Source organism: Juglans regia, unplaced genomic scaffold (assembly GCF_001411555.2).
Source record: "Juglans regia cultivar Chandler unplaced genomic scaffold, Walnut 2.0 Scaffold_154, whole genome shotgun sequence".
NCBI lineage: Eukaryota > Viridiplantae > Streptophyta > Magnoliopsida > Fagales > Juglandaceae > Juglans > Juglans regia.
The window spans coordinates 1-26,877 of NW_023345960.1; the positions used below are offsets into that span (position 1 = coordinate 1).

At 34.0% G+C, this 26,877-nt stretch overlaps 4 protein-coding genes across 5 annotated transcripts; all 4 read right to left on the reverse strand.

Annotated features, from left to right (window-relative positions):
- Positions 1-5,284: 5,284 nt before the first annotated feature.
- On the reverse strand, positions 5,285-7,244 carry LOC109012965 (disease resistance protein RPV1-like). The gene is made up of 4 exons (XM_035686917.1): positions 6,730-7,244; positions 5,673-6,168; positions 5,376-5,609; positions 5,285-5,308 (listed from the first exon to the last, which is right to left on the reverse strand). The coding sequence occupies exons 1-4, from the start codon at positions 7,230-7,232 to the stop codon at positions 5,285-5,287; spliced, it is 1,257 nt and encodes a 418-aa protein (XP_035542810.1). The 5' UTR covers positions 7,233-7,244.
- A 1,262-nt stretch (positions 7,245-8,506) lies between these two features.
- Positions 8,507-11,395, reverse strand: LOC118345149 (toll/interleukin-1 receptor-like protein). Its single transcript, XM_035686922.1, has 4 exons — positions 10,810-11,395; positions 10,047-10,234; positions 8,914-9,007; positions 8,507-8,754 (listed from the first exon to the last, which is right to left on the reverse strand). The coding sequence occupies exons 1-4, from the start codon at positions 11,310-11,312 to the stop codon at positions 8,751-8,753; spliced, it is 789 nt and encodes a 262-aa protein (XP_035542815.1). The 5' UTR covers positions 11,313-11,395; the 3' UTR covers positions 8,507-8,750.
- Positions 11,396-13,586: 2,191 nt separating this feature from the next.
- LOC118345148 (disease resistance protein RUN1-like) lies at positions 13,587-18,911 on the reverse strand. The gene is made up of 5 exons (XM_035686921.1): positions 18,381-18,911; positions 16,706-17,804; positions 15,522-15,815; positions 14,422-15,426; positions 13,587-14,324 (listed from the first exon to the last, which is right to left on the reverse strand). Exons 1-4 carry the CDS (start codon positions 18,896-18,898, stop codon positions 14,764-14,766), a joined length of 2,574 nt encoding a protein of 857 aa, XP_035542814.1. The 5' UTR covers positions 18,899-18,911; the 3' UTR covers positions 13,587-14,324; positions 14,422-14,763.
- Positions 18,912-20,116: 1,205 nt separating this feature from the next.
- LOC108998320 (toll/interleukin-1 receptor-like protein) lies at positions 20,117-26,627 on the reverse strand. 2 transcript variants are annotated; one of them, XM_035686923.1, is made up of 4 exons: positions 26,003-26,627; positions 25,250-25,437; positions 20,524-20,617; positions 20,117-20,364 (listed from the first exon to the last, which is right to left on the reverse strand). In XM_035686923.1, the coding sequence occupies exons 1-4, from the start codon at positions 26,503-26,505 to the stop codon at positions 20,361-20,363; spliced, it is 789 nt and encodes a 262-aa protein (XP_035542816.1). In that variant the 5' UTR covers positions 26,506-26,627; the 3' UTR covers positions 20,117-20,360. The 2 variants fall into 2 exon arrangements, 1 of the variants encoding a protein (XP_035542816.1); XR_004798786.1 differs by lacking the exons at positions 25,250-25,437; positions 26,003-26,627 and adding an exon at positions 21,106-22,116 and having other exon boundaries at positions 20,346-20,364.
- Positions 26,628-26,877: the final 250 nt, after the last annotated feature.

Consider the following 26,877-nt stretch of genomic DNA (forward strand, 5'->3'; position numbering starts at 1 on the left):
AACTCATTCTTGTCTTTGAAAATGGATGATTATATATCTTTAAAGACATTGGATGAAGGACATTTAAGTATGATGATTTAATGATTCCCCTGATTAGTTAAATATATTACTTTAAGTTGGAAATATAAAGAAAGATCACATTATCTATCGATACATATATGATATTTTATTTAATATGCAGTTCTTTATCATTTGTTATGAAAATAAATTCAACATTGTTCATGTAAGTTTCACCAATAAAAAGTGTTTAATTGAAAGAGCTTTTAATCTAAGAACTTGCTGCATTTTCCTCTAGTACATGGCGAATATCTTCATAAAACCATAATCTACTACCTGCGCCTGGTTCTTTGGGTGATTCCTTTCGAACAATTTCTCTGCCCATGTCTTGTAGCAAGTCGTGCATCCAAATAAAAGACCCAGCAGTGATAAGACGCTTGTCTATAAGCTTCGGGATACCATAATTAGGATGAAAATGACAACTCTTAAATATTTTCATGACATCAGCCGAAGGTTCTCCTTTGAAGAAACATGCAATATCAAGAAACATGTCCTTCTCATGTTCTTCTAGTCCATCATAACTTACTTGAAGTACACTCTGAATATTTTTGTCGGGTATTTGTTTATATTCATCCAATGCACTTTCCCATTCACAAATGGTTTTATCTTTCAGATTTGAACCCAACACTGTTAAAGCTAGTGGAAGACCTTAGGCATATTGCATGACTTGTTTAAAGACTTCCGCATAACTGTCAAGTGGTTCGTCTTTCTCGAAAGCATGCAAGCTAAAGAGCTTACAAGCTTCATTGTTTGCCAAAATCTTCAACTTGAATTTTGAATCAACTTTAGAGATATTTAATAAATGTTGATCTCTTGTTGTTACGATGATTCTACTTCCTAGACCAAACCATTTACAATCTCCAGCTAATGTTTCTAGTTGTTTCAACTCATCCACATCATCTAGAATTAGGAGAACCCTTTTAGAGTGAAGTCTATGGCTATTCACATTGATGCCTCTATGAAAATCACGAACATCCAAATTTTCTCCCAAGATCTCATATAGAAGTGTATTTTGTAGCCGAATCAAACATATTGAGGATAAGTACACATAAAAAAGAATCAGTTAATATGCATTATTCATATATATAAAAGGTTCAGATGTATATATCTCTACATCTAACAAGACAACAAGTAGTATGATGTGGCCCAAAAGAAGGTAGAAATTAGGGATTTATTAAAAAATGGACCACATTATGCAAAAAGTGAAAAATCACATTTTTCTGGTGGAAACTTGAATGGTTTTATAATGTCTTTTAGGTTTTCTTTTATACATAATTCTATGTAAACCTATAAATATCTTAATTTTAGTACATTACATGCTACCATATTAATGTACCATCCAATATTGTAATGTTATCATTAGACATCTTTATGGAGGATTTGGCATATGATTCCTTTTAATTCACATGCATTTTGTGGAAGAAATATAATTTATAAATCTTAAGGTGTGCTACCCTTTTTGAAAAAATATCAAATTTGATATCCATATGAAAAAATACGTTTTTTAATAGTGAACCCTATTTTTTTTTCAAAATGAATACACAAAATTTGAGCACTCTAAAATTGTATCAAACAGACGAAAGGAGTTCACAAATACAGTAAAGATATAAAAAGCAAAGAAGTCGTTTTTGTTCAAAGACAAACTGCATAAAAAATGAAGAAAAAAAAATAGATTAAATTCCAAATTCTAACCTCAAATTCAGCTCCATCAGCCGACTGAGAAGTAGAAATCCCCTGCAAAGCTTTGACGGATCGACCGAAAAACTCATCATTCCATTAACAAGTCTACCAAAACAGAAGAGAGGCCAAAACAAGCATAACTGCACGCTGATCGTTCTTGGAGAACTGATGGGAAGAAAGAGGCAATACGAATTCCAAACGAGACTCGAGAAACCACCCATTGAAACTATGAATTCTGCTATTATTATTTTCTACTGGTGTAACAGAACCATATTATAGTACCTAGTAATCAAAAGATGCATCTAGAATATCTGGAAATTCTACCGGTATCTCACTATCCTTTTCTCGAATAGCCTCCACAAATGAACTCACAGATGACGAAGCTTCTGACCTGTTGTTTGTTTGAGCTCCACTTGTGGATCCAAAATCAAATGTCTCAAAACCACCCTCATGTCCAATTTGATTTAGGCCATTATAATTAATAGTATCATAGTTTAACTGGGGTGTTTGCTCAAGAGTTGAAAGGTAATTGGTTGGCGACGAGACTCCCTTGAAGTAGAGATCTTGTTGTTCCTGAAAGCCCGAACAGAGAACAAGTTCTCGCTGATGAACTCCCTCCAATCGAAGGAAGAAGATGGTGTGATTTGGGCGTGAGATGGCTGGCAAGAATACGATTGTGGCGAGCCTATCTGTGTTGCATTTGAATTGCCCAAGTTTTGAGAGCGTCTCTTGTGTTGTGGATACCCGTTGAATTCCAATTTGCTATCTTCATCATCTCGGCATCTCTTAGAAAGTTGGATACCATTCAAAGAATCTACTAAGCGCTCCCCAACTGTTAAATTCTCATTCTCTTCATGTTTATAGATTATGTGAACTCCGCAACTTTTAAACATCACTGCTTCTTCATTACAATAAAATCTAAACCTCAGATTGTCTCCTATTGGGTACCGCAACAATTGCTCGATACATTCTGGAAATGAGTAATTTAGATATACATGATTCCCTCCATATGATAAGCAAAAATCTTTTTCTACAAGCATGTTACCGTTTATAGAAACACAAATACATGAGAAAGGGGGGTCATTCAGGTCGGCTCCAAGAATAGCACAGAAAACAATTCCTATGATTTCTTCCGAATACAAGGGCCCACTAATATTCAATTCACAAGAATCATCACCATTTGAAATCTCCTTAGTATGGCTAAACCAATCTGGAATCTTATTCCCTGGAAATATAATACCACATGAATGGTCCTGAATCTGTTCCTGTTAAACATGTACCACATATTTTCATGAACACGTACAAGGCAATCCGCAAACACAAACACCTAAAAAAAAAACATAGAGAAATACAGACATACCTCAACAAATGAAGGATTTGGCGCCTGACTCCCTATATTTGCATCTAATTTATGGCAATTGGCCAAATAAATCCATCTTAGCTCTCGCAAGCCACATGTATAGAATTGAAATTTTGTTGATACTTCTGGGCATCTTTCCAAGGAGCGACACTCACTAGCATCTAACACTTGTATATTTGGTGGAAGATGTAGAATTTCTTGAAGTTTCTCGCAATTCATCAATATGAGAATCCTCAATTCAACAAATCTTTTAATGCTCGGAGGAAGGCTGACAATAGCACTCATAGATAGATCTAACTCTTGCAAAGTGGATGAGCAATAAAATGAAAAGTCCTCAAGGTACCAATAAACCGACAACGGGAATAATTCAGCACTTGATTCTAGTTCAGACCTTTCAATCGTTCTGGATGCTAGGCGTAACTTTTTAAGCCCAGTGTGGTACCAAATGGATGAAAGTATTTCTTCTATTGCAAGATTTGTATAATTATCGAGATAAAGAGTCTTTAGATGTTGCAAGTGAGCAACACTAATTGGGAAACGCATCAGGCCCTTGCAGCCTTCTATAGATAACACTTCAATCCCAGTGAAGCATCCACTAATGGATGAAGCTACTTCTTCTATTCCAAGATTTATAAAGTCATTGAGACAAAGCACTCTTAGATTTTGCAACTGATGAATGCTACTGGGAAGATGCATAAGTTTTGTGCAGCTTCTCAGGGATAAGAAATCAAGCGCAGGAGTGAGGTACCCAATGGATGAAGGCAATTCTTTTATTGCAGTGCCGTCTAATACCATGTGAGTTAAACGATCCATTTTACACTCCATTTCTGGAAAGTTTTGAAGTTTTTTGCAAAACATAAGTTCAAAGATTCTTAGAGATCTCAACTTGAGACACCTTGGAAAACTCTTCAGGTCGGAGCATTCTCGAAGACTCAAACTAACAAGCTTATCCAGGAATCCAACAGAATCATGAACTTTAACTAAATTTTCACACATCACAATGTCCAATCTCTTTAAATTTGAGCAACTTGAAACATTTGGGATATTGGTTAAGAACTTGCACTCACAAAATTTCATTACTGTCAAGTTCTGTTGAAAAACAACTAATATGTATATATATTAACCTCGAGGAAGTTCACATGATCACGTGAGTTTAAAGAAAGGAAATATTGAAAGTACTAATTGTACCTTAAATTTCCTGCAAATGATCTCCTTGATGCGGCCTTCATACATTTTAAAAACAACAAGCTTCTCTCCACGAAAATTGGATGGCAAAGATTGTAAAGGACAATTTGACCAATCAATTACTCTTAACTCATTAGAAAGATAACTAAGTACTCCTCCAGAAAAGCATGCACCTCGGCTTATAAAATATCTGAGTCTTTTCATCTTTGCAAACGCTTTGGGACTCAAGCGTATCATGTCATCATGATTATGACCCTCAGGTAGATCCACTTTTATCCCCTCAACATTGTTTGTTCCCTAATGAGACAATTCATAAGAGTGCCAGTAAAATCAGATCATTAAAATCTTTGTTTATAAGCACATATTAAAATTATAATATCAAAACTATAATATCCATTATTCTCCAAAAGTATTTAATCACCGTCAAAATTTGTCTTTTTTCAAATTTACTTGTCATTATTAACTATTCATTTATATAAGACAAGGCAATATACTCTTGATTAAAAAAACTCACTATTGTCTTTGAAAAGGGATGATTATATATCATTAAAGACGTTGGATGAAGGACATTTAAGTATGATGATTTAATGATTCCCCTAATTGGTTAAATATATTACTTTAAGTTGGAAATATAAAGAAAGATCACATTATCTATCGATACATATATGATATTTTATTTAATATGCAGTTCTCTACCATTTCTTATGAAAATAAATTCAACACTTTTCTTGTAAGTTTCACCAGTAAAAAGTGTTCAATTGAAAGAGCTTTTAATCTAAGAACTTACTGTATTTTCCTCTAGTACATGGCGAATATCTTCATGAAACCATAATCTACTACGTGCACCTGGTTCTTTGGATTCCTTTCGGACAATTTCTTTGCCCATGTCTTGTAGCAAGTCGTGCATCCAAATCTCATTCAAATAATTATCAGTGATGAGACACTTTTCTATAAGCTTCGGGATACCATAACTAGGATGGAAATGGCAACTCTCAAATATTTTCATGACATCAGCCAAAGGTTCTCCTTTAAAGAAACATGCAATATCAAGAAACATGTCCTTCTCATGTTCTTCTAGTCCTTCACAACTTACTTGAAGTACACCCTGAATATTTTTGTTGGGTATTTGTTTATATTCATCCAATGCACTTTCCCATTCACGAATGGTTTTATCTTTTAGATTTGAACCCAACACTGTTAAAGCTAGTGGAAGACCTTGAGCATATTGCATGACTTGTTCAAAGACTTCCGCATAACCATCAAGTGGTTCTTCTTTCTTGAAAGCATGCAAGCTAAAGAGCTTACGAGCTTCATCATTTGCCAAAATCTTCAACTCATATTTTGAATCAACTTTAGAGATATTTAATAAATGTTGATCTCTTGTTGTTACGATGATTCTACTTCCTGGACCAAACCATTTACGATCTCCAGCTAATGTTTCTAGTTGTTTCAACTCATCCACATCATCTAGAATTAGGAGAACCCTTTTAGAGTAGAGTCTATGGCTAATCACATTGATGCCTTTGTCAAAATCACGAACATCCAAATTTTCTCCCAAGATCTCAAATAGAAGTTTATTTTGTAGCCGAATCAAACCTTTTTCTTGTTTTGAAATTTCTCTAATGTTTTTCAAGAAACAACTTCCTTCAAATTTATGAGAAATCCTATTATAGATATCTTTTGAAATTGTTGTCTTACCAATTCCACCAGTTCCGAATATGCCAATCATGCAGACAAAATCATTTCTTTCCATACTTAAATGCTGATAAATGTCTCGTACACGCGATTCTATTCCAACTGGATGCTCAGCAACTTTAAGAAATGTACGATTTACCACTTTTGAGTCCACCCATTTAATGATATCCTGAATAAACTCTGATTCATTCCTATTAATATAAAAAATAAAAGAAATTTAAAGAGTTAAGACTTTTCACATAAATACACACATAAAGATGATTTAGTAACAACATCGTTTTTTCTTTTTCTCTCCATTACAAAATAACTGTAGTAGATTACCATGTCGAAGATAACTTTTCTTCTTGCTCGTGCTCTTCTCCGACTTACATTTTTCATTCTTTATATGAATTATTAAACATTTTAACTACTTTTTTGTTCCATTCTCGAATTTGTCCCTCCCTTAATTTTGAAAAGATTTCAATTTGTATTTTTTCACGTTCTTTTATTATGTTTCTCCTATAAACTTCATGTGAAATTAATGTGGTAGTACGATATTAAATCCCTCAATAAGAAAAGATTTCTAATTTAAGTATGGTATGCATAAAACTCAAAGCCAAAAACACTAATAAATATCAAATAGTTCTGCATGGCACCATATGATCTTCATAGATTTGCAAACTCTCGTATTTGGGATTTGTCTAAATTTTCCCCATAAACTTCTCTTTAACATCATATATAAACATATATATAAGCACAGCTCATACAAGTACCTGTCCCCTAATTCGAGTCCGGACAAATTGGCTACTTTTTCCAAAGCCGCCTCCCACTTTGTGACCTTTACTTCATCCTTCAACTTATATCTAAGTTTGGCAAATGCTTCTCCAAAACTACCTTTTTGATGTTCTACCTCTGACGGATCTGCGTCGTAGAACAGGGGTAGAATAATTTGTTTTACCGTTTCCTTACACTCAAGGATCTTCAATAGCTCATCTAAACACCATTGGGACTCTGCATAGTTCTTAGATAGTATAATGATAGAAATCATTGATCCTTCAATTGCTTTGGAAAGTTCTGACGAGATTTCCTCTCCTCTTTCGAGATTGTTGTCTATGTAAGTGTTGATTCCCCTTTGATGCAAAGCATGGTATAGATGAGAAATAAAGTTTTGGCGAACATCCTCACCTCTAAAACTCAAGAATACATCGTGAGTCCATCTACGAATGGAAGAAGAAGAGAATGAGAGAGAGGAAGAAGCTCTTAATTGAAACGCCATGGAAGAAGTGCTCATCCTCTGATCTATATGCGAGATTAATTAGTATTCACCAAGAGGTCCAATTATAGAGTAGTTATTGCAAATAAATAATAATAGAGAAGTGGGTCAAACTTGTCGGCAACTTCTTAGGATATACCAAAAGTCTAAAGTCTATTGAATATTAACGGTTTTGAACTTAAGTCAACTTTCACCTATTTATACGGCTTTGACGAAAATGACTTCAACGTAAAGCAAACGTCCAGGATACGTACCCACTTATAATTTGTCTCATTAATTTGATAAAAGTTGGAAAGATAAGGATTAGTAAAAGTTCAAAGTTAAAACTTAGGTCTAATTTTTAACCCAAATTATGGAACTAAAAAGGAACCAAACTTTTTATTCCTAGGCAAGACTTCGATTCTTTTGGCTCTCATGCATCTTAATTCTTTTGAGAAAGCTCTTTGTCGACACCCAAATCTGTTTTAATGAAGTTGCGTGGGAAGTTTCTTGCTAAGCCAACTTGCAATACCATTTACACGGTTTTGAATTGAATAATTAGTCCTTCCACGCGTCAATTAAACAAACGTCAAAATCAAACACCGGCCATTAAGATTGTTCTATTGAATTTCTTGTATGAACTTTAGACTTTTGGAATCTCTTGACGTGGGAGCATTGATCATGATTTATGATCACATCAAAGGAAATTAATTAGGACGTTGGCCCAAAAAATTAAATATGGCTGATGTCGAAAGAAGGCAATGCTTTTACATCTGATCAGAGGAAAGTTATCCACTGGTGTTACAATAAGTTTCTATATGATGCAATCTAGCATTGTAAAAAAATAAAATTCAGCACTCATCTGTGTGCTAATTAAAATCCTATCAGGCATGTGAATGGGGGAAATAGAAAGGAGGGGCTGCTTATAAAATGCTTATTCTTCAGTGAAGGGAACTTGACTTAACAGCGAGATGGAATTTATATAAATATAAGTATTCTGCCATATTCTAGTTTCACCCAATAAACAGCGGGTTGGATGATTTTCAACCCGACGTTAAGTTGAAACCGACTTTGACAGGTGGGTCGGATTGGATCTATCAATGATATATAAAAAATGATATAAACATAAAATACACAAAAGTGTCAATGTATATATGAGGGAGGCTGATCATGTTGGATGCTGAATTTATATATATATATATATATATGTTTTTTTTTTTAAAAAAATACACACAAAATGCAGCGAAATTTCAAGTAATATGCATTATTCATATATATAAAAAGTTCAGCTGCATATATCTCTATATCTAACAAGACAATTACATGTAGCATAATGTGGCCCAAAAGAACGTAGAAATTAGGGGCATTAATTTATGATAGAGAAAACGGGTTAATTCGCTCCGAAAGAATCATGTATTGCTTCGTATGGATCCTGTATAGTTCCAGACTTCCCGTGGAAGGAAAAGAACATCAATCTTCCAAATGTGTCTCAGACTCTCAGGAGCGTATTTCCCTTCACCATTGTCTGTCCATACTTACCCATCACCTGAAATCCCCACATCTTTTCATTTTATTTAAAGTAAATTAAATCCATTTGAGATGCAAACATATATGCAAGCGGTGTTTAGATGAAAATTTAATTTTAAATCACCATCCAAGAAACAAATTAATGGTTATAAGTAAATGAACAAGGTGAAAAGGTTACAAGCTATTTATGTTCCAAATCCATGCTTGATACCAAGTCAAAGCTCTAGCTTCCATTCTACCTTTGGCTCCCCAGTCCTTGATCTCCACTTGATCTGGAAGTTTCGTTAGCATTGGCTAAATTAGGTCTTAAACATCATATTTCATTGTAAAGTATACAAATTTGTATAACATATATGGCCCATCATACACAAATTAAGTTTTTGGGGCCTAAAACAGGGCAATGTAGGGGAGATGGGGGTCACGGAGATGCAAGTAAATTTGGAAGATGGATGCAAAGCTTTATTTGTAGTGACCGAAATCCCGAATCGTGTTTCAGCTTTAAGATGTGGTACCCTTTTAGAAAAAATAACAAATTTGAAATCCAATATTAAAAAAATATGTTTTTTTAATAGTGAGCCATACTATTTTCAAAATGAGCACACAAAGCTTGCAGACTCTAAAATTGTATCCAACAGACGAAAAGAGTTCACAAATACAGATAATCGAGGAAAATCTCCTTCTCATTATCATCCAATCCATCGTAACTTATACAAAGTACTTTTTGAATATTTTTGCTAGGAATTTGTTTATACTTATCCAATGTACTTCTCCAATAATTTATATTCTGACCCCTTAAATCTGAGCCTAGCACTGTTAAAACTAGTGGAAGGCCTTCAGCATATTGCATTACTTGCTTAGAGAGTTCCACATAATCTTCAATAGGTTTGTCTTCCTCAAAAGCATGCCAACTAAAGAGCTCAAGAGCTTCATTATGGTCCAATCTCTTTACTTCATATTTTGAATCAACTTTAGATATATTTAATAAATGTTGATCTCTTGTTGTTATGATGATTCTACTTCCTGAACCAAACCAATCACGAGCTCCAGCCAATGTTTCTAGTTGAACCAAGTCATCCACATCATCAAGAATTAGGAGAACTCTTTTAAAGCAAAGTCTATGCCTAATTACATTGATGCCTTTTTCAGTATCATGACATTCCAAACTTATTCCCAAAGTCTCATAAAGAAGTGTCTTTTGTAGCTGGATCAGACCACCTACTTTTGAAGCTTCTCTAATGTTTTTCAAGAAACAACTTCCTTCAAATTGGTAAGAAATCATGTTATAGACCTCTTTTGAAATAGTTGTCTTACCAATTCCACCGGTTCCAAATATCCCTATCATGCATACAATATCATTCCTTCCCATATTTAATTGTTGAAAAATGTCTCGTACGCGGGACTCTATTCCAACTGGATGCTTAGCAACCTTAAGAAATGTACGATTTACCATTACTGAATCCACCCATTTAATGATATCTTGAATAAACTCTGATTCATTCCTATCAATATATAAAACAAAAGAAATTTAAAGAGTTAAGACTTGTCACATAAATACACACATAAAGATGATTTAGTAACAATATCATTTGTTCTTTCTCTCCATTACAAAATGACAGTAGTAGATTACCATGTCAAAGATAACCTTTCTTCTTCCTTGTGCTCTTCTCCGACTTACATTTTTCATTCTTCATATGAATTATTAAACATTTTAACTACTTTTTTGTTCCCTTCTCGAATTTAACCCTCCCTTAATTTTGAGAAGATTTCAATTTGTATTATTTCACGTTCTTTTATTATGTTTCTAGTATAAACATCATGCGAAATTATTGTGGTAGTATGATATTAAATCCCTCAGTAAGAAAATATTTCTATTTTAAGTATGATATGCATAAAACTCAATGCTGAATAAACTAATAAATATCAAATAGTTTGGATGGCACCATATGATCTTCACATATTTGCAAACTCCCAGATCTGGGATTTGTCGAAATTTTCCCCATAAACTTCTCTTTAACATCATATATAAACATATATATATATATATATATATATAAGCACATCTCATAAGAAGTACCTGTCCCCTAATTCGAGTCCGGACAAATTGGCTACTTTTTCCAAAGCTGCCTCCCACTTTGTGACCTTTACTTCATCCTTCAACTTATTTCTAAGTTTGGCGAATGCTTCTCCAAAACTCCCTTTTTGATGTTGTACCTCTGACGGATCTACATCGTAGAACAAGGGTAAAATAATTTGTTTTACCATTTCCTTACACTCGAGGATCTTCAATAGCTCATCTAAACACCATCGAGACTCTGCATAGTTCTTAGAGAGTACAATGATAGAAATCATTGATCCTTCAATTGCTTTGGAAAGTTCTGACGAAATTTCCTCTCCTCTTTCGAGATTGTTGTCTATGTAAGTGTTGATTCCCCTTTGATGCAAAGCATGGTATAGATGAGAAATAAAGTTTTGGCGAACATCCTCACCTCTAAAACTCAAGAATACATCGTGAGCCCATTTACGAATGGAAGAAGAAGAGAATGAGAGAGAGGAAGAAGCTTCTAATTGAAAGGCCATGGAAGAAGAAGTGCTCAGGATCCTCTGATCTGTATGCGAGATTAGTATTCACCAAGAGGTTCAATTATAGAGTAGTTATTGCAAATAAATATTAATAGAGAAGTGGCCGGTCAAACTTCTCGGCAACAACCTGGATTTAAAATATCAATAACATATCAACCTGGTTCAATTATAGGTTCAATATCATTATCCAAATGATATTTGTGCATATAAGGTTCATAGACTCCTCTTTCAACTTATTATTGCCATGTCTTTATCATTTTTGTATATTAATTAGTCGTGTCTTTATCATTTTTGTTCTGAAAATATTCATGCTTCAGAGTTTGCACAAACAGAGTAGTGCAACAATGGTAAATTAAGCTGATACATACCATATTTTCGGATGCTAAATTAATGGTAATCACTTAAAATGCGTCAATACATGCATCATTATCGTTGTCATTTTCATTGTCATGTATTTCTACAAGAAAAGCTAGCCTTGCAACATGCAGAATGCATTGCCTCGAGAAGATCAACCAAAACTGCTCAACCACTCCCACACCATGATATATATCATCTTGGAATCGTATGCATGGGTACTACTGCAAGCGGACGTTAATGCCCATATTTCTTGCCCACTTTTGTGCATTCATGCAGTGAGTATTCAATTAATTACCAGCTGCATGCATGCCTCAACCGTGTCATGAAGTAGTACTTCAATGCAACTAACATGACCAATTAAACCTTGAGTGCACATCATCATCATCATCATGTATTAATCTATCCTTTTAATTAGGTGAACCCTCTTAACAAGATTTTGTTGACTTATGAGGCAATACCAACAATTCCAACATTAATATATATATCCTCACTACAAGAAATCAAGCATTTTCCAACAATTTTTAGATTGTCGCAAAAAAAAAAAAAAAATTCACTGCAAATAAGGACTATTTGCGGTGATTTTTAATTTGCCTACATAAGATCAGTTGTAATCCATCTAAAATTTGGATTCTTTAAGTTTTTTAATCCAAATCTTAGGGTTCAGGGTGAAAGATAAATACATAAAATAGATTTCACAACATTTAAAATTACATGATATTATCAGAAAATGTGAATCCATCTAAAAAACGGATTGAAATGAGAACTCTTTTTAAACTTAATAATAACCTCACTTATTTATCCAACTTTATTGAATAAAATCTAATAGACTAGATGGAGAAACTTTACTTATTTATTCAACTTTTCGTTTAAACTAATGTGTGAATTAAGACTCTACAAAAGGGCATTATCATCATTATCAACCTATATATTTATATATATATATATATATATATATTAAACCACTTTTCGGTGCCACCAATATTTATATATAATTTATACTCAAGTCTTATTTTCTTAGAAATGGACCCAGAATTGTGAAGAAGTCGTTGATCAATCGAGTCAAGGGGTTTTTTGTAGTTTGCTAATTATTATGGCCAAATAAGCATTGAAATTCCAGTCTAACTAAGATTGAGCATATTAATAATTAGGTTGGGTCGATTCAAACTTCAAATTTGAAACCCGTATATATTTTCATATTAATTAATAAGCATGCATGGCCCAGCTATATATGCTTTTTTATTAGTGGGTTTTGTTGTCATTATCTACACTTAATTGGTGGCATGAACCTTTTTATATATAATTTATATAATGATGAAGACTTACTTTGAAATCACATGGAGACCAAGGCAAAAGGATTGATTTTTTTAAAATTAATTTTATATATTAATTCAGTACTGCAAGAAAAGTGCTTATCTGTGGTCAATTATATGCTACAAAACTAATTATTTTTTATTAAAATGAGTCAATTCTTGTCGTAAAAAGTTATTCAAATAATTCTCTATAAATACTCGTTTTTCCTGTAGTATTTTACACAACTGATATGAGGTTGAACCATCCTTGATCATAATTAAAAGATAATTAAGGTTTTTCTTGAGGTTATTATGCATTAATATTAAGTAGAAATAGGTTACTTACAAAGCAATTTGGTCCTTATTAGATTTCAAGATCACTTACCCTTATGCTCTCTTTACACGCGTATATTTTAAATCTTGTTAATTCTAGTCACACTTATTAATGTGATGCAAAACAAGCGAAGGTCATCTTTGTGATATGTTATTGATGCAAAACAAGCAATTGAAATAAAGTTTTAACGTCTTTCGACATAAAGATCTCTGAAAAAGTTATTGCAAAACAAAGTACTAGATTTGTTATCTTCAAATGTGAGAACTGAATGCAAGTAACTATACACCTGGATTTTATGCTCCTAGCTACGAAATGGAGCTTGGCCCAATACAAAGGATGAAACTATTCTCGATTGCAATGGATTACTAGCTACAACCAAAGTATACATATAAAATCAAGTAAAATATTTTAGGATTGCAATCGGTGCTCATCTAGCAGCTGTGGTCTTTGTTTTCAAGCAAATACAGAGGATGAACTTGGAGACAGCTTAAAAGATTTTTAAAGCAAGACAATAAAGATTTCAAATTGAACCTTAGAGATTATGTGAACTCCACAACTTTTAAAGCCCGGTTCGCTCTCAAATATAAACCTTAGATTGTCTCCTTTTGGGTACCGTAGCCATTGCTCGAAAGATTCTGTGTCTCTTGTTGAGTACCGTAGCCATTGCTCGATAAATTTTGTGTCTCCTGTTGGGTACCGTAGCCATTGCTCGATAGATTCTGGAAATGAGTAGTTTAGATATACAGGATTCGAGACTCTATCATACCAGTCTTCATGCCATGAGTAGTTTACAAGCCTGTTACCGTTTATAGAAACACAAAAATGGGGCGACACTCCTGAACACGGGTGAAAGCTTTTTCTAAGAACAACACAGAAAACAATTCCTATGATTTTATCCAAATACAAGGGCCCATGTATATCCAATTCACAGGAATGATCACCATTTGAAGTTTCCTTAGTATGGCTAAACCAATCTGGAATCTTATTCCCTGGAAATGTAATACCACATGAATGGTCTTGAATATGTTCCTGTTAAACATACATCACATATTTTCATATACAAGCACAAGGCAATCTGCAAAACACAAACACCTACAAAAAAACACACAGCGAAATACAATCATACCTCAAGAAATGAAGGATTTGGCTCCAGACTCCCTATATTTACATCCAATTTATGGCAACTGGTCAAATCAATCCATCTTAGCTCTTGCAAGCCACATGTATAGAATGGAAATTTTGTTGATACTTCTGGGAATCTTTCCAAGGAGTGACATTTATAAGCATCTAACTCTTGTATATTTGGTGGAAGATGTAGAATTTCTTGAAGTTTCTTGCATCCATGCAATTTGAGAATCCTCAATTTAACAAAGCTTTCGATGCTCGGAGGAAGGCTGACAATTGCACTTTTAGATAGATCTAACTCTTGCAAAGTGGACGAGCAATAAAATGAAAAGTCGTCAAGATACTAATTAAAAGCTGTCAAGATATTTGTTAGGTGCAACATTTTAAGCCGAATGAGGTAGCCAGCAAGATTTGTATGAATAAGGAGAGAGAGATCCTTTAGGACTTGCAAGTGAGGAATGCTGATTGGGAGACACAACAGGTCCTTGATACCTTCTATAGATAAATGTTCAATCGCAGTGAAGCATACATTAATGGATGAATACCGTTCATCTTCTTTAAGCATTATAGAGTAGTCACTAAGACAAAGCTCCTTTTGATTTTGCAACTGATGAATGCATTGATCCAGATATAGCGATAGCAAATTAAGCGCAGGAGTGAGGTACCCAATGGATGAAGGCCATTCTTTTATTGGAGTGCCTTCCAACTGAATGTAACTTAAAATTTCCATTCTACACTCGATTTGTGGAAAGTTTTGAAGTTTTGAGCAATGCCAAAGTTCAAGGTTTCTTAGAGATCTCAACTTGAGATGCCTTGGAAAACTCTTCAGGTTAAGGCATCTATAAAGATTCAAACTAACAAGCTTATCCAGGAATCCAACAAAATCATGAACTTCAACTAAATTTTCACACATCTCAATGTCCAATCTCTCTAAATTTGAGCAACTCGAAACACCTAGGATATTGCTTAAGAACTTACACTTTGAAAATTTCATTACCGTCAAGTTCTGTTGAAAAAGAAAAAATATGTATATTAACCCTGAGGAAGTTCACATGATCACATGAGTTTAAAGAAGGGAAATATTGAAAGTATTAATTGTACCTTAAATTTCCAGCAATTGATCTCCTTGATGCGGCCTTCGTTCATTTTAAAAACAACAAGCTTCTCTCCATGAAAATTGGATGGCAAAGATGGTAAATGACAGTTTGACCAATCAAGTACTCTTAACTCATTAGAAAGATAACTAAGTACTCCTCCAGAAAAGCATGCACCCCGGCTTATAAAATATCTTAGTCTTTTCATCTTTGCAAACGCTTTGGGACTCAAGCGTATCATGTCATCATGATTATGACCCTCAGGTAGAACCACTTTTATCCCCTCAACATTGTTTGTTCCCTAATGAGACAATTCATAAGAGTGCCAGTAAAATCATATCATTAAAGTCTTTGTTTATAAGCACTTATTAAGATTATAACATCAAAACTATAATATCCATTATTCTCCAAAAGTATTTAATCACCGTCAAAATTTGTCTTTTTTTAAATTTACTTGTCATTATTAACTATTCATTCACATAAGACAAGGCAATATACTCTTGATTAAAAAAAACTCATTCTTGTCTTCGAAAATGGATGATTATATATCTTTAAAGACATTGGATGAAGGACATTTAAGTATGATGATTTAATGATTCCCCTGATTAGTTAAATATATTACTTTAAGTTGGAAATATAAAGAAAGATCACATTATCTATCGATACATATATGATATTTTATTTAATATGCAGTTCTCTACCATTTCTTATGAAAATAAATTCAACACTTTTCTTGTAAGTTTCACCAGTAAAAAGTGTTCAATTGAAAGAGCTTTTAATCTAAGAACTTACTGTATTTTCCTCTAGTACATGGCGAATATCTTCATGAAACCATAATCTACTACGTGCACCTGGTTCTTTGGATTCCTTTCGGACAATTTCTTTGCCCATGTCTTGTAGCAAGTCGTGCATCCAAATCTCATTCAAATAATTATCAGTGATGAGACACTTTTCTATAAGCTTCGGGATACCATAAGTATGATGATTTAATGATTCCCTTAATTAGTTAAATACATTACTTTAGGTTGGAAATATAAAGAAAGACCACATTATTTATCGATACATATATGATATTTTATTTAATATGCACTTCTTTACCATAATTTGTTATGAAAAGAAATCAACATTTTTCATGTAAGTTTTACCAGTAAAAATTGTTCAATTGAAAGAGCTTTTAATCTAAGAACTTACAGTATTTTCCTCTAATACATGGCGAATATCTTCATGAAACCATAATCTACTACGTGCGCCTGGTTCTTTGGGTGATTCCTTTCGGACAATTTCTCTTCCCATGTCTTGTAGCAAGTCATGCATCCACAATGTATTGTAAGTAGTAATTGTAATGAGACATTTATCTATAAGCCTTTTGATACCATTCTCTGGAGAGAAACCACAGCTATCTAATATTTTAACGACATGATCCAGGTATTGTCCATTGTAAAAAAAGGCAATATCGAGGAAAATCTCCTTCTCATTATCATCCAATCCATCGTAACTTATACAAAGTACTTTTTGAATATTTTTGCTAGGAATTCGTTTATACTTATCCAATGTACTTCTCCAATAATTTATATTCTGACCCCTTAAATCTGAGCCTAGCACTGTTAAAACTAGTGGAAGGCCCTCAGCATATTGCATTACTTGCTTAGAGAGTTCCACATAATCTTCAATAGGTTTGTCTTCCTCAAAAGCATGCCAACTAAAGAGCTCAAGATCTTCATTATGGTCCAATCTCTTTACTTCATATTTTGAATCAACTTTAGATATATTTAATAAATGTTGATCTCTTGTTGTTATGATGATTCTACTTCCTGAACCAAACCAATCACGAGCTCCAGCCAATGTTTCTAGTTGAACCAAGTCATCCACATCATCAAGAATTAGGAGAACTCTTTTAAAGCAAAGTCTATGCCTAATTACATTGATGCCTTTTTCAGTATCATGAAATTCCAAACTTATTCCCAAAGTCTCATAAAGAAGTGTCTTTTGTAGCTGGATCAGACCTCCTACTTTTGAAGTTTCTCTAATGTTTTTCAAGAAACAACTTCCTTCAAATTGGTAAGAAATCTTGTTATAGACCTCTTTTGAAATAGTTGTCTTACCAATTCCACCGGTTCCAAATATCCCTATCATGCATATAATATCATTCCTTCCCATATTTAAATGTTGAAAAATGTCTCGTACGCGGGACTCTATTCCAACTGGATGCTTAGCAACCTTAAGAAATGTACGATTTACCATTATTGAATCCACCCATTTAATGATATCTTGAATAAACTCTGATTCATTCCTATCAATATATAAAACAAAAGAAATTTAAAGAGTTAAGACTTGTCACATAAATACACACATAAAGATGATTTAGTAACAATATCATTTTTTCTTTCTCTCCATTACAAAATGACAGTAGTAGATTACCATGTCAAAGATAACCTTTCTTCTTCCTCGTGCTCTTCTCCGACTTACATTTTTCATTCTTCATATGAATTATTAAACATTTTAACTACTTTTTTGTTCCGTTCTCGAATTTAACCCTCCCTTAATTTTGAGAAGATTTCAATTTGTATTATTTCACTTCTTTTATTATGTTTCTCGTATAAACATCATGCAAAATTATTGTGGTAGTAAGATATTAAATCCCTCAGTAAGAAAATATTTCTTTTTTAAGTATGATATGCATAAAAATCAATGCCGAAATAACTAATAAATATCAAATAGTTTGGATGGCACCATATGATCTTCACAGATTTGCAAACTCCCAGGTCTGGGATTTGTCGAAATTTTCCCCATAAACTTCTCTTTAACATCATATATAAACATATATATATATATATATATATATATAAGCATAGCTCATAAGAAGTACCTGTCCCCTAATTCGAGTCCGGACAAATTGGCTACCTTTTCCAAAGCTGCCTCCCACTTTGTGACCTTTACTTCATCCTTCAACTTATATCTAAGTTTGGCGAATGCTTCTCCAAAACTCCCTTTTTGATGTTGTACCTCTGACGGATCTACATCGTAGAACAAGGGTAAAATAATTTGTTTTACCATTTCCTTACACTCGAGGATCTTCAATAGCTCATCTAAACACCATCGAGACTCTGCATAGTTCTTAGAGAGTACAATGATAGAAATTATTGATCCTTCAATTGCTTTGGAAAGTTCTGACGAAATTTCCTCTCCTCTTTCGAGATTGTTGTCTATGTAAGTGTTGATTCCCCTTTGATGCAAAGCATGGTATAGATGAGAAATAAAGTTTTGGCGAACATCCTCACCTCTAAAACTCAAGAATACATCGTGAGTCCATCTACGAATGGAAGAAGAAGAGAATGAGAGAGAGGAAGAAGCTCCTAATTGAAAGGCCATGGAGGAAGTGCTCATCCTCTGATCTGTATGCGAGATTAATTAGTATTTACCAAGAGGTCCAATTATAGAGTAGTTATTGCAAATAAATAATAATAGAGAAGTGGGTCAAACTTGTCGGCAACTTCTTAGGATATACCAAAAGTCTAAAGTCTATTGAATATTAACGGTTTTGAACTTAAGTCAACGTTCACCTATTTATACGGCTTTGACGAAAATGCCTTCAACGTAAAGCAAACGTCCAGGATACGTACCCACTTATAATTTGTCTTATTAATTTGATAAAAGTTGGAAAGATAAAGGATCAGTAAAAGTTCAAAGTTAAAACTTAGAGTCTAATTTTTAACCCAAATTATGGAACTAAAAAGGAACCAAACTTTTTATTCTTTTGAGAAAGCTCTTTGTCGACACCCAAATCTGTTTTAATGAAGTTGCGTGGGAAGTTTCTTGCTAAGCCAACTTGCAATACCATTTACATGGTTTGGAATTGAATAATTAGTCCTTCCACGCGTCAATTAAACAAACGTCAAAATCAAACACCGGCCATTAAGATTGTTCTATTGAATTTCTTGTATGAACTTTAGACTTTTGGAATCTCTTGACGTGGGAGCATTGATCATGATTTATGATCACATCAAAGGAAATTAATTAGGACGTTGGCCCAAAAAATTAAATATGGCTGATGTCGAAAGAAGCCAATGCTTTTACATCTGATCAGAGGAAAGTTCTCCACTGGTGTTACAATAAGTTTCTATATGATGCAATCTAGCATTGTAAAAAAATAAAATTCAGCACTCATCTTTGTGCTAATTAAAATCCTATCAGGCATGTGAATGGGGGAAATAGAAAGGAGGGGCTGCTTATAAAATGCTTATTCTTCAGTGAAGGGAACTTGACTTAACAGCAAGATGGAATTTATATAAATATAAGTATTCTGCCATATTCTAGTTTCACCCAATAAACAGCGGGTTGGATGATTTTCAACCCGACGTTAAGTTGAAACTGACTTTGACAGGTGGGTCAGATTGGATCTATCAATGATATATAAAAAATGATATAAACATAAAATACACAAAAGTGTCAATGTATATATGAGGGAGGCTGATCATGTTGGACGCTGAATTTATATATATATATATATATATATGTTTTTTTTTTTTTAAAATACACACAAAATGCAGCGAAATTTCAAGTAATATGCATTATTCATATATATAAAAAGTTCAGCTGCATATATCTCTATATCTAACAAGACAATTACATGTAGCATAATGTGGCCCAAAAGAACGTAGAAATTAGGGGCATTAATTTATGATAGAGAAAACGGGTTAATTCGCTCCGAAAGAATCATGTATTGCTTCGTATGGATCCTGTATAGTTCCAGACTTCCCGTGGAAGGAAAAGAACATCAATCTTCCAAATGTGTCTCAGACTCTCAGGAGCGTATTTCCCTTCACCATTGTCTGTCCATACTTACCCATCACCTGAAATCCCCACATCTTTTCATTTTATTTAAAGTAAATTAAATCCATTTGAGATGCAAACATATATGCAAGCGGTGTTTAGATGAAAATTTAATTTTAAATCACCATCCAAGAAACAAATTAATGGTTATAAGTAAATGAACAAGGTGAAAAGGTTACAAGCTATTTATGTTCCAAATCCATGCTTGATACCAAGTCAAAGCTCTAGCTTCCATTCTACCTTTGGCTCCCCAGTCCTTGATCTCCACTTGATCTGGAAGTTTCGTTAGCATTGGCTAAATTAGGTCTTAAACATCATATTTCATTGTAAAGTATACAAATTTGTATAACATATATGGCCCATCATACACAAATTAAGTTTGTGGGGCCTAAAACAGGGCAATGTAGGGGGAGATGGGGGTCACGGAGATGCAAGTAAATTTGGAAGATGGACGCAAAGCTTTATTTGTAGTGACCGAAATCCCGAATCGTGTTTCAGCTTTAAGATGTGGTACCCTTTTAGAAAAAATAACAAATTTGAAATCCAATATGAAAAAATATGTTTTTTTAATAGTGAGCCATACTATTTTCAAAATGAGCACACAAAGCTTGCAGACTCTAAAATTGTATCCAACAGACGAAAAGAGTTCACAAATACAGATAATTGAATAAAGATATAAAAAGCAAAGAAGTCATTTATGTTCAGAAACAAGCAGCATCAAACACGAAGAAAAAAAAACAGATTAAATTCCAAATTCTAACCTCAAATTCAGCTCCTTCAGTTGACTGAGAAGTAGAAATCACCTACAAAGCTTTGACAGAACGACCTCAAAACTCATCATTCCATTAACAAGTCTACTAAAACACAAGAGAGTCCAAAACAAGCATACCTGCATGCTGATCATTCTTGGACCACCGATGCGAAGAAAGAGGCAATAGGAATTCCAAACGAGACTCGAGAAACCACCCATTGAAACTATGAATTATACAACCTAGTAATCAAAAGATGCATCTAAAATATCTGGAAATTCTGCTAGCATCTCACTGTCCTGTTCTCGAATAACCTCCACAAATGAACTCAAAGATGATGAAGCTTCTGACCTGTTGTTTGTTTGAGCTCCACTTGTGGACTCAAAATCAAATGTCTCAAAACCACCCTCATGTCCAATTCGGTTTAGGCCATTATAATTCCCAGTAGCATAATTTAACTGAGGTGTTTGCTCTAGATTTGAAGGGTAATTGGTTGGTGACAAGACTCCCCTGAAGTAGAGATATTGATGTTGCTAAAAGCCCGGACAGGGAAGAGGTTCGCTGGGGAACTCACTCCAACCGAAGGAAGAAGATGGTGTGATTTGTGCGTGAGATGGCTGGCAAGAATACGAGTGTGACGAACCCAACTACGTTGCATTTGAATTGCCCAAGTTTTGAGAGTGCCTCTTGTGTTGTGGGTACCCGTTCAATTCCAAGTTGTAGTCTTCATCATCTCGGCGTCTCTTAGAAAGTTGGATACCATTCGATGAATCTACTGAGCACTCCCCAACTGTTAAATTCTCATTCTCTTCATGCTTATAGATTATGTGAACTCCACAACTTTTAAACATCACTTTATAAGAACCACAATAAAATCTAAACCTCAGATTGTCTCCTGTTGGGTACCGCAGCAATTGCTCGATACATTCTGGAAACGAGTAATTTAGATATACATGATCTGGGCCTCCATATAAGTAAAACCTTGCTTCTACAAGCACGTTGCCATTTATAGAAACACAAATACCAGAGAAGGGTCCCAAGGGGTAATCCGAGTCAGATCCAAGAACAGCACAAAAAACAATTCCTATGATTTCTTCCAAATACAAGGGACCACTAATATCCAATTCACAAGAATCATCACCATTTGAAATCTTCTTAGTATGGCTAAACCAATCTGGAATCTTATTCCCAAGAAATATAATACCACATGAATGGTCCTGAATATGTTTCTGTTAAATTGTACCACATATTTTCATGAACACAAGGCAATCCATAAACACAAACACCTACAAAATAAGAAACACAAAGAGAAATACAGACATACCTCAACAAATGAAGGATTTGGCACCTGACTCCCTATATTTGCAACCAATTTATGGCAACCAGACAAGTCAATCCATCTTAGCTCTCGCAAGCCACATGATGTATAGAATTGGAATTGTGTTGATACTTCTGGGAATCGTTCCAAGGAGAAACACTCTCTGGCATATAACTCTTGTATATTTGGTGGAAGATGTAGAATTTCTTGAAGTTTTTCACAATGGCACAATCTGAGAATCCTCAATTCAACATATGTTTTAATGCTCGGAGGAAGGCTGACAACAGCACTCCAAGATAGATCTAACTCTTGCAAAGTGGATGTGCAATAAAATGAGAAGTCGTCAAGATACCAATAAAGTGACGACAATAGTTGTCGTCGTAATTTAGCACTTGATTCTGGTTCAGACCTCTTAATCGTTCTGGATGAAGTTAGGTGTGAATGTTTAAGCCCAATGGGGTACCCAAAGGATAAACCTATTTCTTCTTTTGCATGATTTGTACAATTTTTGACAGAAAGACTCTTTAGATGTTGCGAGTGAGAAACACTAGTTGGGAGACACATCAGGTCCTTGCAGCCTTCTATATATAAATGTTCAATCCCAAGGAAGCATCCATTAATACAGTCACTGAGAAAAAGCACCTTTAGATTTTGCAACTGATGAATGCTACTGGGGAGACATAAAAGTTTTGTGCATTGTCCCAAAAGTAACTCTTTTAGCGCAGGAGTGAGGTACCCAATCGATGAAGGCAATTCTTTTATTGGAGTGCCCCATAATGAGATGCAACATAAATATTCCATTATACACTCAATTTCTGGAAAGGTTTGAAGTTTTGAGCAATTAAAAAGTGTAAGGACTTCTAGAGATCTCAACTTGAGACGCCTTGGAAAACTCTTCATGTTGGAGCATTGATAAAGACGCAAACGAGCAAGCTTATCCAGGAATCCAACAGAATCATGAACTTCGACTAAATTTTCACAATCCATAATATCCAATTCCTTTAAACTTGAGCAACTCGAAAGATTTGAGATTTTGGTTAAGAACTTACACTCAAAAAATCTCATTCTCGTCAAGTTCTGTTGAAAAATAACAAATATGTATATTAACCCTGAGGAAGTTTACATCACGACTTTAAAGAAGGAAATATTGAAAGTAATAATTGTACCTTAAATTGCCCACTAATCTCCTGGATGCAGTCTCTATATAGTTTGAAATCAAAGAGCTTCTCTCCACGGAAATTGGATGGCAAAGATTGTAAAGGACAGTTTGACCAATCAAGCACTCTTAATTCATTAGAAAGATAATCAAGTGATCTTCCAGAAAAGTATGCACCATGGCTTTTAAAAAATCTGAGTCTTTTCATCTTTGCAAATGATTTGGGACTCAAGCGTATCATGTCATGATCATTGCCCTCAGGCAGAATCACTTCTATCCCCTCAACATTGTTTGTTCCCTAATAAGACAATTCATAAATTTGCCAGTAATGTCAAATCGTTAAAATCTTTATTTATAAGCACTTGTTAAAATTATAATATCAAAACTATAATATCCATTATTATCCAAAAGTATTTAATCACCTTCAAAATATCTATTTTTTCAAATTTACTTGACATTATTAACTATTCACTCATATAAGATAAGGCAATATACTCATGATTAAAAAATTTCATTCTTGTATTTGAAAAGCGATGATTATATATATTTAAAGACGTTGGTTGAAGGACAATGATTCCCCTAATAAGTTAAATACATTACTTTAGGCTGGAAATATAAAGAAAGACCACATTATTTATCGATACATATATGATATTTATTTAATATGCACTTCTTTACCATAATTTGTTATGAAAAGAAATCAACACTTTTCATGTAAGTTTTACCAGTAAAAACTGTTCAATTGAAAGAGCATTTAATCTAAGAACTTACAGCATTTTCCTCTAGTACATGGCGAATATCTTCATGAAACCATAATCTACTACGTGCGCCTGGTTCTTTTGGTGATTCCTTTCGGACAATTTCTCTTCCCATGTCTTGTAGCAAGTCATGCATCCACAATGTATTGTAAGTAGTAATTGTAATGAGACATTTATCTATAAGCCTTTTGATACCATTCTCCGGAGAGAAACCACAGCTATCTAATATTTTAACGACATGATCCAGGTATTGTCCATTGAAAAAAAAGGCAATATCGAGGAAAATCTCCTTCTCATTATCATCCAATCCATCGTAACTTATACAAAGTACTTTTTGAATATTTTTGCTAGGAATTCGTTTATACTTATCCAATGTACTTCTCCAATAATTTATATTCTGACCCCTTAAATCTGAGCCTAGCACTGTTAAAACTAGTGGAAGGCCCTCAGCATATTGCATTACTTGCTTAGAGAGTTCCACATAATCTTCAATAGGTTTGTCTTCCTCAAAAGCATGCCAACTAAAGAGCTCAAGAGCTTCATTATGGTCCAATCTCTTTACTTCATATTTTGAATCAACTTTAGATATATTTAATAAATGTTGATCTCTTGTTGTTATGATGATTCTACTTCCTGAACCAAACCAATCACGAGCTCCAGCCAATGTTTCTAGTTGAACCAAGTCATCCACATCATCAAGAATTAGGAGAACTCTTTTAAAGCAAAGTCTATGCCTAATTACATTGATGCCTTTTTCAGTATCATGACATTCCAAACTTATTCCCAAAGTCTCATAAAGAAGTGTCTTTTGTAGCTGGATCAGACCACCTACTTTTGAAGTTTCTCTAATGTTTTTCAAGAAACAACTTCCTTCAAATTGGTAAGAAATCATGTTATAGACCTCTTTTGAAATAGTTGTCTTACCAATTCCACCGGTTCCAAATATCCCTATCATGCATACAATATCATTCCTTCCCATATTTAATTGTTGAAAAATGTCTCGTACGCGGGACTCTATTCCAACTGGATGCTTAGCAACCTTAAGAAATGTACGATTTACCATTACTGAATCCACCCATTTAATGATATCTTGAATAAACTCTGATTCATTCCTATCAATATATAAAACAAAAGAAATTTAAAGAGTTAAGACTTGTCACATAAATACACACATAAAGATGATTTAGTAACAATATCATTTGTTCTTTCTCTCCATTCCAAAATGACAGTAGTAGATTACTATGTCAAAGATAACCTTTCTTCTTCCTTGTGCTCTTCTCCGACTTACATTTTTCATTCTTCATATGAATTATTAAACATTTTAACTACTTTTTTGTTCCCTTCTCGAATTTAACCCTCCCTTAATTTTGAGAAGATTTCAATTTGTATTATTTCACGTTCTTTTATTATGTTTCTAGTATAAACAACATGCGAAATTATTGTGGTAGTATGATATTAAATCCCTCAGTAAGAAAATATTTCTATTTTAAGTATGATATGCATAAAACTCAATGCTGAATAAACTAATAAATATCAAATAGTTTGGATGGCACCATATGATCTTCACTTATTTGCAAACTCCCAGATCTGGGATTTGTCGAAATTTTCCCCATAAACTTCTCTTTAACATCATATATAAACATATATATATATATAAGCACATCTCATAAGAAGTACCTGTCCCCTAATTCGAGTCCGGACAAATTGGCTACTTTTTCCAAAGCTGCCTCCCACTTTGTGACCTTTACTTCATCCTTCAACTTATTTCTAAGTTTGGCGAATGCTTCTCCAAAACTCCCTTTTTGATGTTGTACCTCTGACGGATCTACATCGTAGAACAAGGGTAAAATAATTTGTTTTACCATTTCCTTACACTCGAGGATCTTCAATAGCTCATCTAAACACCATCGAGACTCTGCATAGTTCTTAGAGAGTACAATGATAGAAATCATTGATCCTTCAATTGCTTTGGAAAGTTCTGACGAAATTTCCTCTCCTCTTTCGAGATTGTTGTCTATGTAAGTGTTGATTCCCCTTTGATGCAAAGCATGGTATAGATGAGAAATAAAGTTTTGGCGAACATCCTCACCTCTAAAACTCAAGAATACATCGTGAGCCCATTTACGAATGGAAGAAGAAGAGAATGAGAGAGAGGTAGAAGCTTCTAATTGAAAGGCCATGGAAGAAGAAGTGCTCAGGATCCTCTGATCTGTATGCGAGATTAGTATTCACCAAGAGGTTCAATTATAGAGTAGTTATTGCAAATAAATATTAATAGAGAAGTGGCCGGTCAAACTTCTCGGCAACAACCTGGATTTAAAATATCAATAACATATCAACCTGGTTCAATTATAGGTTCAATATCATTATCCAAATGATATTTGTGCATATAAGGTTCATAGACTGCTCTTTCAACTTATTATTGCCATGTCTTTATCATTTTTGTATATTAATTAGTCGTGTCTTTATCATTTTTGTTCTGAAAATATTCATGCTTCAGAGTTTGCACAAACAGAGTAGTGCAACAATGGTAAATTAAGCTGATACATACC